This window comes from Myodes glareolus, chromosome 13 (assembly GCF_982192425.1).
Source record: "Myodes glareolus chromosome 13, mMyoGla1.1, whole genome shotgun sequence".
NCBI lineage: Eukaryota > Metazoa > Chordata > Mammalia > Rodentia > Cricetidae > Myodes > Myodes glareolus.
This window is the reverse complement of record NC_142038.1, coordinates 21004594-21018164: the sequence shown is the minus strand read 5'-3', so window position 1 is coordinate 21018164 and position 13571 is coordinate 21004594. Positions and strand designations below refer to the sequence as shown.

Genomic DNA, 13571 nt, shown 5'->3' with positions numbered 1-13571 from the left:
TTTAAGCCACATACTTATTTTGGGGAAAATCAACAGAAATATAAATGCAATTCAGAATTTAGGTCCTATGAAACAGGAAACTCATGGAGAAGTCTGGAAGAGTTGTATGCTTGGTTTTGTTACTCAGAACCATCAAGTCTTGAGATAAGGATGCTTGTTGTCTGTTGCCAGTGGGAGGTGATAAAGGAAAGTAGCGTCCCAGTGAAAGGCCCGAACTTCCTACTCAGGGCTGGCTAGTCACCACACAGGCCAGATAGAAACACTCTAGGAAGGTCATTCCCTGACACACAGCCCAAAGACCCTAGGATAAGAATTTAATGCCTCTAGGCAGTGGTGAAGCCTTTAACTCTCAAAGGTCTGCCATTTCAACTTTTTCTCAGCTGCAGAGAGGTTGGCTCCCAGCTTCACTTTGTATCACGATCTATAACTGTAAACCCTGATGGTGCATGTTCTGTGGAGGCAAACCACCACACCATCTTTTTTTTTTAAATTTTATTTATTTATTTATTTGTTTGTTTGTTTGTTTGTTTGTTTTGTATACAATATTCTGTCTGTGTGCATGCTTGCAGGTCAGAAGAGGGCACCAGACCTCATTACAGATGGTTGTGAGCCACCATGTGGTTGCTGGGAATTGAACTCAGGACCTTTGGAAGAGCAGGTAATGCTCTTAACCTCTGAGCCATCTCTCCAGCCCACCACACCATCTTTTGAGGGTTCTGTTTTGCTCAATGCAATTCATCTGAGATAAATATATTCCACAAAGCTATCAGGGTCCCACAAGCATTTCTTTTTCTTTTTGTAGTGCTGGAGATGTATATGCTAAGCAGGTACTCCACTATTACTCTATAACCTAACTTTCTTGCTTATCTGAAAATACAAACCATCTCCCCACAGTTCATCACAGGATCTCTTCCCTTTCTCAATATGTCACATTATTACAAAGACATGGTCGAGGTTCACAGAGGCAGCACTGTCAATAGGTAAACACTTTTCTACCTCAGAGAGGGAAGGGTTCAAAGACAAGAAAGCACAAGATAAGCCCGGAGATTGCATGGCAAGCCCTGCAGCTGTGTGGATATACTTTCTTTGTAGATCTTGCGATCTTGTCAAAACAGTAATCAAGGGCTGAACTTTTCTTTTATGAGCTTTTAAAAAAAAGAGACAAGGTCTCATCATTTACCCTAAAGCAGGCTCAAAATTGAGAACCTCCTCCCTCAACTCCCAAGTATTGGGATGGCAGCCACATACCGTAACCTAACATGTTGACTATCATCAGCCTTTAAACCTCAGTTATATTCAGCTGCCTTACCACCAATCACTCGCTCAATCGCTTGTTCGAAGTGCTTCTCGTTAATGGCATCTGAAAGGTGTCTTGCAGCAATCAAAGCAGCTTCATTGCAGACATTGGCAACATCAGCTCCTACAAATAAACACACAAAACCATGCTCACACTGACAGGCACACACTAGGGAGGACTGACCCTACACAGATCTTACCCATCAGAAGACTGAGAAGGGGTCTAATTGAAACAATTCAAGTGTTTACAAGAATCCTAAGATATCCTGGTATTAAGTACAAGCCTATATATAACCTTGGCCCTGTGAGCTAAGATGAGAGAATTAGTAGCAAACAGGTAACTGCAGACAATTCACCTTAATAGATAATATGGTTCAGGTAATAGCAAATTATGATAGCTTTTTTAAATCTTTATTTTATTTATATGTATGACTGTGCTGCCTACACGTATGCTTGTGCACCATGTGTGTGCAGTACCAACAGAGACCAAAAGAAGATGCTGGATCACCTAGAATTGGAGTTATAGATTGTTGTTTGCTGTGTGGGTGTTGGGAATTGAACCTGAGTCCTCTGGAAGGGCAGCCAGTGCTTCTAACTACTGAGCCCAATGATATTTTCTAAAAAATTTTTTTAAAATGTACTCTTCTTTCATATATTACAACCTGATGATTACAACCCCCTCCCATCTACCCTTCCTCCATTTCTTTCAGAAAAGGGTAGGCCTCCCATGTATATCAACCAAACATGGCATATCAAGTTGTTGTTAGACTAGGTACCTCCTCATATAAGGCTGGACAAGGCCTTAATATGAGGAAACGTATGAGGAAAAGGGTCTCAAGTACAGACAAAATATTCAGAGACAGTCTCTCTCACACTGTTAGGAGTCCCACAAGAAGCCCAAGCTATACAACTGTCACCTATGTGCAGATGGCTAGAACCATGTAGGCTTCCTGGTTGTTGATTCAGTCTCTGTGAGCCCCTATGAGTCCAGGTTAGCTGATTCTGTGTGTTTTCTTGTGATGTCCTTGACCCCTCTGGCTCTTACGATCCATTCTCCCCCTCTTTTGCAGGATTCCCTGAGTTCCACCTAATGTTTGGCTGTGGGACTCCAATGACACTATTTTTAAATGCACATTAATATTCTTAGTTTTGCCATCTTTACTGAAAAAATGACTTATGGGCATGTTAGACAACAGGCTTACATAACTTATAATAAACATATATTAAAATAATCTAGTACATTTGGCTAATAAACTAAATTTAAGTAATGTGAAGCTTGTCAAATGTTGGTTTGGCACATTAAGGCCTTACGTGGATTTCTCAGATTATGTGTATGTTAACACAAGTGAGCTAAGTAAACAAGTTTTAAACACTATAGTACTTCTGGGTAAGATGACCCACAGGAAACTGCCTCTGTGTGGCCCACTGAAGGAGAAGAATCAGAGTAAGAAAAAATGGAATTTACTCAAAGGACAAAGAAAGCTTCAGAATTTCCCAATGTTATTGACAGGATGGCTAAAAAGCACAGAATACGGAAGGTGACGTGGGAGAAGTCAGGCCCAGCAGAGCATGCTCAGGCTGGGCAGCTCTCAGATCTCATCAGAAGGCAGCCCTGGTGTGACGAGATGGGCAGTGGCACCCACAGAACAAGCACGGGCTTCCCAACCATCTGTTCTGGGGGCAGGTTTTGGTAACTACCACTTACTTGGAGTAAGTAGTCAGGTGCTATCACAGAAGGAATCTAGTGTTTAAAATTGAGCTGCCCTAGAGGTCTAAGAACACAAGGAAACTAAGGTTTTGAAATAATTAAATAAATTCTAAAAAAGAAAAACTTATTGAACCAAATAAAAAATAAAATGGAGAGTATCACCAACAGACTTAACTAAGAACTCAGGGCTAGGATCAAGAGAACACATTTAAGAATCTACAGAATAGAAAAAACTGAGATAAACACTAAAGGCTTTGTGAATAAATTCAAAGAAAAACCTCCAGATCTCGAGAAAGAAATGGATATCCAAATGTAAAGGTTTTAGAGCTCCAACAGCACATGTCCAAAGGATTTCCCCACCTCACAGAACCAAGACGTCAAAATGCAATACAAAGAAATTAAAGCTTTAAGGGAAAAAGCTAACTCACCCATCAAAGCCAACACATTTGAGTATCATGGGGGATTAAACCAAGAAAGCATGGAATGAATGAATAAGTGACTGCAAACAATGCTGTATTTTAAAATTGACCAAAATGACATTTCAGCCGGGCGTGGTATCCCACCCCAGCACTCAGGAGGCAGAGGCAGAGGCAGGAGGAGCTCTGTGAGTCTGAGGCAAGCCTGGTCTAGAGTGAGTTCCAGGATAGCCAGGGTTACACAGAGAAACCCTGTCTCAAAAGAACAAAAAGAGAGCGTTTATCTAGCTGTTTCAGGGCACAGTCCACTGTGGTGGGGAAGTCAAGGCAGCGGCCTTAAACATTGGCCACATTGTGTCTATAGAGTCGGAAAGCAGAAATGGATGAGTGCAACCTGCAGCTAGCACCCTTGTTTTTATTCAGTCCAAGACCCAAGAACATAAAATGTGCCCTATTCCCTTAGGGTGGGTCTTCCGAACTCAAACACCCTGGTTAAGATAATCTCCTCACAGGCTACCCAGGCTACCATTTTCAGTAATCCCTCAAGGATGTGCCTAGAGGTTTGTCTCCTAGTGAGTACAGATCCTGGAAATTGACATTCAACGCTAAGCATAACCTCAAATCAAAATGAGTCAAAAGAGATAGACAGTAACTATATATTAATAAAGAAACAGTTCATCCAGAAGATATAAATTAAAAGAAGCACTAGGCAGACTCCTGGTTCAGTAATAGTGGGTGAACTCAATACCCTATTTCTGTCTTTAAATAGATCATCCAAATTAAAAACAAACCTCAGAGTTAAACTATACCACAAACCAAACAGACTTAACAGACATCTATAGAATATTTGATCCAACAAATACAGAGCACACAATTCAGGAAGAATCAAAACCATTTCTCATATCCTATCAGATCATAGTAGAATAAAACTGGAAATCAACAGCAAAACAAACTATGGAAACAATACTTCATACAATAATTTATTGGGTAACAAATCAAAACCTCAAAGAGATGCCAATTTATGCCCCTAGGATTACTACAATAAAAAGGCAGATAAACGAACTGCGGTGGCTCACATTTGTAATCCCAACCCTGAGAGGTCAGAGACAAGAGGATCCCCACAAATTCAGATCAATCTGAGCTATTAACTAGCAACCTGCAGACTAGCTGAGGCTTTGTAGCAAGTTCTTGTCTCAAAACCAGAGGTGGGAGGAGACAGAAGAGAGACAATCAGAGCGAATAGCAGTTACTGGCAAGGATATGGAGAAACTGGCATACATATTCAAAGTCTACAGTGAAAAGTTAAAATGATGCAGTCACTTTAGAAACCAGCCAGGTAATTCCTCAGAGATCCAAATACATTCACATCATATGCTCAAACAATTCTAAGAGAAATTAATATACCCACACAAAACTCTGTAGGTGAATATTAGGAGTGGTATTCGTAACAATCACAAAGTAGAAACCACTTAAATGCCATCAAATAAAGAACAGGTTGAGACTAGGCATAACCATAACCAGATAATGAATAACCAGAAAAACAAATGAAGTTGCTATATGTTACCACACAGACCAATCTTAAACAGCATTCTACGTGAACATAGGCAGGTAACATACTGAATAATCCAATTATATAATGTATCCTGATAGGAAAACCTATAAGGACTGAAAGTAGATTACTGTTGTCCAAGCCTGGAGGTGGAAGGAGATGCTGATAGAGTCTTCTCAAGGTGATACAATGTTTCAAAGTTAAACTATAGTAATTGCTGGGCTACTATGTCAATATACTAAAACCCACCCAATTTACACTTAGTACTGGTGAGCATTGCAGCATGCTATCTCTACCAGTAACTGTTAAAAGACACTTGGGAACAAATCCTCAAAGATTTATGGATGAAGGGATATGCTTCTAGGAGCTGTTCATAATCCACTGTGCTGATAGAGGGTGGGGTCCATGCCTGGATGTTAACAGCCACCTGCACAAGTAAGTGCTCAAGGGTCAATTTTCTGTATCCTCTAATTATGTGCACATCTGAAGTTTCCCATAATTAAAAGGTAAAAACATCTGATGATGGCCCCAAGTGAGAGGAACTACAGTGACCTGGTACTTGTCAGTGATTGAAAAATGCTTTAAAAACAGCAGTAATTTCCACTTACCTGAAAACCCTGGGGTTAAGGATGCCAGTTTTCTAGCCAATTTCTCCTTTTCCAAGGCACTGTCTAGTTTCAATGGCCGAAGGTGAACTTTGAAGATTGAGGCTCGTCCTTTTATGTCTGGGGGTCCTTTAGAAATTATTTTTAAGGGAAAAAAAGGTCATAGTGAGGCACATCTTAACCACAAACTTGGACTGAACCCAGTGAATACCATCTCACCAATAAAGATCTGCCTGTCAAAGCGGCCTGGCCTCAAAAGAGCTGGATCCAAGATGTCTGGCCGATTTGTGCCTGCCAAGATGACCACATTGGTGGTTGTGTTGAAGCCTAAAAAGGTGGTAATTAACATGTGGAGTCAGAATTAAACAACATAGGACAGAAAGCAAGACTAGCTAGCAGTAGATGGACATCATAAATCCATATCTGTATCAGACATTGTTTTCTATTTTTATCTATAACTTTTAAAAATTTCATGTGTGGGTGTTTCACCTGCATGTATGTCTGCGCACATATGTGTAATGCCTGTGGAGACCAGAAGAGGGCGCCAGATTACAGTCCTTTGGGACTAATTAAAACATTATTGTGGGGGCTGGAGAGATGGCTCAGAGGTTAAGATGCCTGCTCTTCTAAAGGTCCTGAATTGCAACCACATGGTGGCTCACAACCATATGTAATGGGGTCTGATGCCCTCTTCTGGCCTGCAGGCATACACGCAGACAGAATATTGTATACATAATAAATAAATATTTAAAAAAAAAAGATTATTGTGAACTGTCAGGTGAGTGCTGGGAATCAGACTGAGACCATCTGGAAGAGCAGTCAGTGCCCTGAATTGCTAAGCCATCTCTCCAGATCCTTATCTAGCAGTTTTAAGTCCAAAACTTGAATCATTTTTCTCATTAGTCACCTTGTTCTTGGTTATAATAATCGCATATTAAAGTTTTTGCTACTATTTACTCATATTTTTAGAAATACTTATTTTAGCTAAACACACTTGTATGTATAAATGAGGATAATATGACTCTTAAGCATGAGAAACAGGATAACTGGATATCCATCAATCACTCAGAGACTTAGGGCCTGTGCTGGAACACTGAACATGCCCTCTGGTAGCAACTCTGAAATAAACAATTATTATCAGCTGTTGTGATGACTATTCTTGGTTGTCAACTTGACTATATCTAGAATTAAATAAAACCTAAAGGCTGGGTACACCTGTGAGAACTTTTTCCCCTTAATTAAATCATTTGAAGTGTGAACACTCAATTTAATTCTGATCTTTTAAGGTGGGAAGATCCACTTTTAATTAATGTGGGAAGTCGTTCTGTATATGTGTTGCTTTTATTAGCTAATAAATAAAGCTGTTTCAGCCAACGGCTTAGTAGAGTAAAGCCAGCAGGGAAATCCGAACAGAGATATACAGAGAGCAGGCAGAGTCAAGGAGATTCCATGCAGCTGTCAAAGAAATATGCTAGAATAGAACCTTGCCGGTAGGCCACAACCTTGCAGTAAAACACAGATTGATAGAATATATCTAAGTTTTCTCTCTGCCTGCTTGCCCTCCCTCTAACTGGCATGTCCATCCTTCACTGGCATTAGAGCCTACCTCTTCAGGACTCTGGCATATACTAAAGACCAGCTGAGACATCCAGCCTCATGGACTGAACACATACTGGCTTCTTAGAATTTCTGTTGGTAGAGAGTCATGTTGGACTAACAGGACCACAGTCTGTAAGCCATTCTAAAAAATTATATATATATGTGTGTGTGTGTGTGTGTGTGTGTGTGTGTGTGTGTGTGTGTGTGTATACACACACACATACATACAAACATACACATACGTATATATATTCCCTCCCTCCCTCCCCTCTTCAGTTCTGTTACTCTACACAACCGTGGTTATCCTGCTGTTACAGAAGAGTAGAAATGACTCCTCCATAGCCACTCCAGCACCCACTAGTCATTCTCTCTCTAGCCCTCTCCTTTACATGGCAATTTCAAGAATCGAATTTTTTTAATTTTTAATTTTTTTTTCATTTTAGGCTATAGAGTCTCACTCTGTATTCTACACTGTCCTAGAACTTACTATGTGGACCAAACTTGTGATGCGTCTCTAAGCTCTGCCTCTCAAGTGCTACCCCTACGCTTGACAGTTTTCTTTCTTTTCTAGACTTTTTTTCCAAGACAGGGTTTCTTTCTTTGTGTAGCCCTGGCTGCCCTGGAACTCTCTCTGTTGATCGGGTTGGCCTCAAACTCACAGAGATCCACCTGTCTGCCACTGTCTCCTGAGTGTTGGAATTAAAGTCATGTGTTACTACCAACAAGTTATTATTGTTATTTTTAATTACATGAGCGTATACACATGTAAGTTGTGGTACCCTCAGAGGTCAGAGGCTAAAGTTACAGGTGTTTGTGACAGTTCTACACTTAACTACTTGGGTTGCTGGAATTGAAACTGGGGTCTTTGGTATAAAGAAACCCATGTTCTTAATCACTAAGCCATCCCTTTGGCCCCTGAATGCCTCAGTTTTCTCAGCTGTTCTCAAATGTTTCTAGCCATCCTCTGACCTCAGGACACAGGTACTAAAAGATTGCATGGGCTGGTACCCCAATGAGGCACTCGGTTTGAACTTAGAGTCTGAAGGGTGAACCGAATGTCACAGAATGGAGCAAAGTCTCCACCTCCACATTCTGATACTGCACCTGGCTTCTTCATCTAAGTCAATGTGAAGGTTGGCACTGTGCCTTCCTTTTGTGTGGACACACAGGAAAGTGTCCACACACTTCCCAGCAGGAAGGATGCAGCAGCCCCAGAAACTGCCTCCTTAACTGACAAAAAAGCTGGCCAGTATGGAATGACTGCTATTTTCTAGGTTAAGGAGTATAGATGAACCTCAGCTTAGGATTTCACTCAATGATGGGGTGAAAGTGATACACAATTAGTTAAAACCGCACTTCAAATTTTGAATCTGCCTCTTTCACAGGACATCTTTCATTGTTTGGCTTGATCCTCTCTAGCTATGCTGGGTGACAGCAGCGAGCTGTAACTCCCAGTCAGCCGCACCACCCTTAAGAAACATACTTTGCAGTGTGTTGTGCCGCTCAGCAGGAAGTTCGGTGGGTCAGGCAGACTCACTGTATTTTGGACTTAGGATATTTTCAATTTAAATGCAAACCCACAAAGTTCAAAAAAACACCTGTATTCAACGTTTGCCAAATTCACATTTCATTGCACCTGGGTTTTTGTAATGTTTCAGAACCATATTCAACTTTGAGAATGAGACAGACATTAGTTCTTTTGTTCATCATTTTACCCATTTTCTTAGTCAATATAATCTTATCACCAATGCTAAGGCAGGATGCTAGTTAAGATACTGGTATAAAAAAAACAGTAGGTGCATGCTGAGACTAGGAGAGGGCGTTGGATCCCCCTGAAACTGGAGTTACAGATGGTTGTGAGCCACCCTGTGGGTGCTGGACTGGAACTCAGCTCCTCTGCTGAGCCATTAGAGAATGTCTGTGACGCTCACCGTCCATCTCCACAAGCAGTTGGTTGAGCGTGTTCTCCTGCTCACTCTGCCCTCCGAAGTTGCCTCGACCTCTCTTCCTTCCCACAGCATCGATCTCATCAATGAAGAGAATGCAAGGGGCATTTTTCCGAGCAAGGGCAAATAAGTCTCGGACCTTGACAGAAAAGATTGAGTTACTTGTCAAGTCAATGCTACTAGTTTAGCAAGACTAACCTCAGAATGGCATGGTGGCACACATACATATGGGAAAAACATTCACACACATAAAAATAAAAATAACGTTTTTCAAGACAGGGCTTCTCTGTGTAACAACCTTGATGGTCCTGAAACTTGCTTTATAGACCAGGCTGGCCTTCAACTCAGAGATCTGACTGCCTACGCCTCCTGAGTACTGGGATTAAAGGTATGCACCACCATGCCCAGCTTATTTTTTAAAAATATAAAACAAAAAGCCCAAAACAAAAGAGATCATACATTATACAATTCCATTTATTTGAAATGTCTGAAACAGGAAATCTAGAGATGTCAGATTCTGCCTAGGGCTAAGGGGATGGAGAGACTGCTAAAGGACCTGGGTTTCTTCTTAAAGTGAGTAAAATGTATTAACACTGCACAGATCTAAAAGGCATTTAAGTGGACACTCATGTCAACTGATGCCTCAATAAAAGTCCTGCCAGAAGAAATTATCCACAAAGTAAAACCACTTATTGAAATATATAAATTACCTTAAGAATGAACTACAGTACTGGGGGAGGTGGGAATCACACAGGCACTGCTAGTATAGCTTTGGAAGTGACCAGTGAGAGGTCACTCTGGGGACTCCAGGGACAGGGTCACTCTCACCAGTCCACACCCAGGGGGAATGGGTTGTAGTAAAGAAGTTCCATCACCAGAACAGAATAAGACTTACCCTGGCTGGACCAACACCCACAAACATCTCCAGAAATTCAGATCCGCTGACAGTGATGAAAGGAACATTGGCTTCTCCAGCTGTGGCCTTAGCTAGCAGCGTCTTACCAGTACCTGGAGGGCCGGTGAGAATGGCACCCTTCAGACACAGAGAGATTACACCTAATCAGAATCTTGAAAACAGAAACTGCACTCCCATCACAATTCCAAAGGGTACCTCTGACTCTAAATCTTAATGACAAGTGGAATGTTTACACTACAGCAGAGGTCTTTACAGCAGAGACGATATGAAAGTTGTCAGAGGAACAACAGACAGAAACAACAGGACAGGTCTGTTTCAGGCTAATCTGCCAACAACACAAGGGGAAATCTAAACACTTCCTGTCTAGAGATCTTCAGTGCTGCGTGTGTGTGGGCAGCTCAGTGGTAGACTTGGCTAGCATACACAAAGCACTGGGCTGTATCCCCAACACCACAAGGCTGTGGGTTTGTTCTAATGGCTGGGAATTGTAGTGCAGCTGCTTTAGTGGTTTTTAAGCTTTCCTCCTAATAGCATGAAAAGAAAACATCCAGGCTAATAAACTGTTCCTTAAACAATAAAGAAACACGGACACCACATTCCCAATTTACAAAATTATTTTGCTCTTTAAAAGTAAAACTGGTTTTTGAATTCATGTAATTAATAAACATAAACACTGGCTTTTACTTTCATGAAAATGTACACGTCGGTAACTATTTTGCACAGATTCACATCTACCTAAAGCCTAACTGTACTGTGGTAGCTGGAATGAGAAATGAGAATGGGTATTTGAAGCCATGGTCCCCAGCTGATGGCGCTGTTTGCAGAGGTTGAGGAGGTGAGGTCTGGCAGAAGAACTGCATCACTGCAGATGTGCTTTAGAGTCTAAAGACCTGCGGCTTTACTGGTTTGCTTTCTGCTTCGTGCTTGTCATTCAAGATGTGAACCCTCAGCTTCCTGCTCCTGCCACCATGCCTCTGCTCTGCCATCATAAGCCCAAATAAACCCTTCTATGAACTGTCTTGCTCATGGTGTCTCATCAGTGACAGAAAAGGGCCTAATATATGTGTGAATTCACTTTCCTGTTGACTTTCCACTAAGTGATACATCAGAAACTGTTCTGTTTTAAAAATGAACATAGGGTCAGAAAGATGCCTCAGTGGTTAAAAGTACTTGTTGCTCTTGCAAAGGACATGGATTCAACACCCAGCACCCACAGAAAGGCTCACAACCATCCATAACCCCAGTTACAGGGGATCCAACAGGCACACATGGCGCACATACATGCATGCAAGCAAATTATTCACATACACAAAGTAAGTAAGGAAAAAAAAGGTCACCAGGCAGTGGTGCCTCATGCCTTTAACCCCAGCACTCAGGAGGCAGAGGCAGGTGAATCTCTGAGTTCAACCTGGACTACATAGTGAGAACAGCTAGACCTTCAAAGGGAAGCCATCTTGAAAAACCAATAAATAAATGAACAAACAAACAAACATGACTCTTATTTCCAAATACTGTGTGTGAAGAGATGAATAATATGGTCAAAAGACACACGATTTCAGACTGTAATACAACACTTGAACATTTTTTAAAATTTGTTCATTTTAGGGCTGGAGAGACGGCTCAGAGGTTAAGTAAGAGCACTGGCTGCTCTTCCAGAGTCCTGAGTTCAGTTCTCAGCAACCACATGGTGGCTCACAACCATCTGTAATGAGATCTGGTGCCCTCTTCTGACCTGCATGCATATATGCAGACAGAATACTGTACAAGTAATAAATAAATCTTTTTACAAAATGTTTATTTTCATCTGCCTAGGTATGATATGAACGGTACTAAGTAATGGCAAATTATTTTACCATGAATATGATTTTTTATCCATACAGATGGGACATGAAAATTATAGAAATGATTCCCTTTACAAAGCCTTTTTCAGACCAAGTATGGTAGCACAACCTTTAATGCCACCATGAGAGACAGAAGCAGACGGATCTCTGTGAGTCTGAGCCATCCTGGTCTACACACCAAATCCCAGGTCAACAATGGCTACATGGTAAAACCCTATCTACCAAACAAACAAAGGCATTTCTTTTATGAAACATTTATCTGTATGTATGTACGTATGTACATATGTATGTGTGTGTGCTATGCAAGTGCCTATAGAAACCAGAAGCCACTGGGTTCCTTGGAGCTGGAGCTGCTCACAGCTGAGTCACCTGATATAGATGCTAGCAAACAAGCTCCAGTCTTCTCAAAAACAGAAAGTGTTTGAACTTAACTAATGAGCCAACTCTCCAGCCCCTAAGCATTTCTTTAAAGTAAGCTTTATTAATGAATTATTTTATCCATTTAACAGCTAATCCAAGCTGGGCCTTGTAGCACATATTTGTAATCCTAACTCCTTGGAAGGCTGATGTAGGAGTATCTATTGCTCAGTGGTAGAGTGTTTGGCTAGCATGCACAAGACCCTTGTGCTAGCAAACATGTCCAACCCTCAGGACCCCCATTCATAAGCAATCCATTTAACAAACAGCAAGTTGCTACTTTATGCCTAGCAAAGGGCTGCGAAGCCGCTGTGGTACAAGAGCAGCCCTAGCACAGCAGTTATGAGGCAGGTGCTGAAAGTGAACATTAGTGTTGACTCTCCTTCGACAATGCTGTGCCAAGACCTCAGTATCAGGTGCGAGTAGATGACCCAGCACTCTGTGGAAGAAAAGGCTGGACTACTGCAGTATAATACTAGTAGGGGCTACAGCTGACAAGGGGTGGAGTGGGAGGGTGTCTAAATCAGACTAGAGGGAGAACAAAGGCAGAAAAGGCTTCCATGAGCAGAAAAAAATAAATGCTTTCAGAAATACACAAAATCGATACAATGAGACACAGAAAACAGGCTACAGAACTGAATTAGACAGAAACAAAGATCAGAAAGAAGAATGGCTAATTAAGTAAGTAATACGGTGACAGCTTCAGAGACACACAGTTCTGGAGTTAATCCTCTCCAAGTATCTTTTTACCTTTGGAATTTTTGCTCCGAGGTCTTGATATTGCTTTGGGTTTTTCAGGAAATTCACGAATTCCATTATTTCTAGCTTGGCCTCCTCACAGCCAGCCACGTCTTTGAACTTCACATCTATCTCATCCTTTAAGACCTTCGCCGTGGTTTCCCCAACACTGAAGAGTCCGCCCATTCCCCGGCCAGTCCGACCAATGCCAGCGGGCCCTCTCCTTATGGTGTAGAGTAGGAACGCGATGATGAGCACTGTGGGCAGCATGCTCAGCAGGAAGGAGCTGGAGGAGAACACAGCAGGACAGCTAAGAGAGGTGGCAAGTTTCCCAGCTGCCTCAGACGTCAGGGCAGTCGGTAAAATCTTTAAAAATCCAGTATTTTCAAAAAACTAGTATTTCAAAATATTCTAGTAGTTTGTCTGAGGTACAGGAGATTCTTGGCATATTTGTATCATTAAAGTAAAGTCATGGAATAACAAAAAAGAACTTTGTCTCAACATGTATGCTCTTTATATTTTATTATCATCTAGCTACTA

General features: G+C 41.4%; 1 protein-coding gene across 1 annotated transcript in view; it reads right to left on the bottom strand.

Annotated features, from left to right (window-relative positions):
• The window catches only part of Afg3l2 (AFG3 like matrix AAA peptidase subunit 2), a 43417-nt gene that overhangs the window by 9568 nt on the left and 20278 nt on the right, over window positions 1-13571 (bottom strand). The window contains exons 8-13 of the mRNA XM_087895954.1: window positions 13044-13317; window positions 10015-10152; window positions 9105-9258; window positions 5794-5901; window positions 5578-5703; window positions 1310-1420 (exon numbers count right to left, since the gene is read on the bottom strand). Of these exons, the coding sequence (XP_087752080.1) occupies window positions 1310-1420; window positions 5578-5703; window positions 5794-5901; window positions 9105-9258; window positions 10015-10152; window positions 13044-13317 (911 nt within the window). The remainder of the gene's footprint in view (window positions 1-1309; window positions 1421-5577; window positions 5704-5793; window positions 5902-9104; window positions 9259-10014; window positions 10153-13043; window positions 13318-13571) is intronic.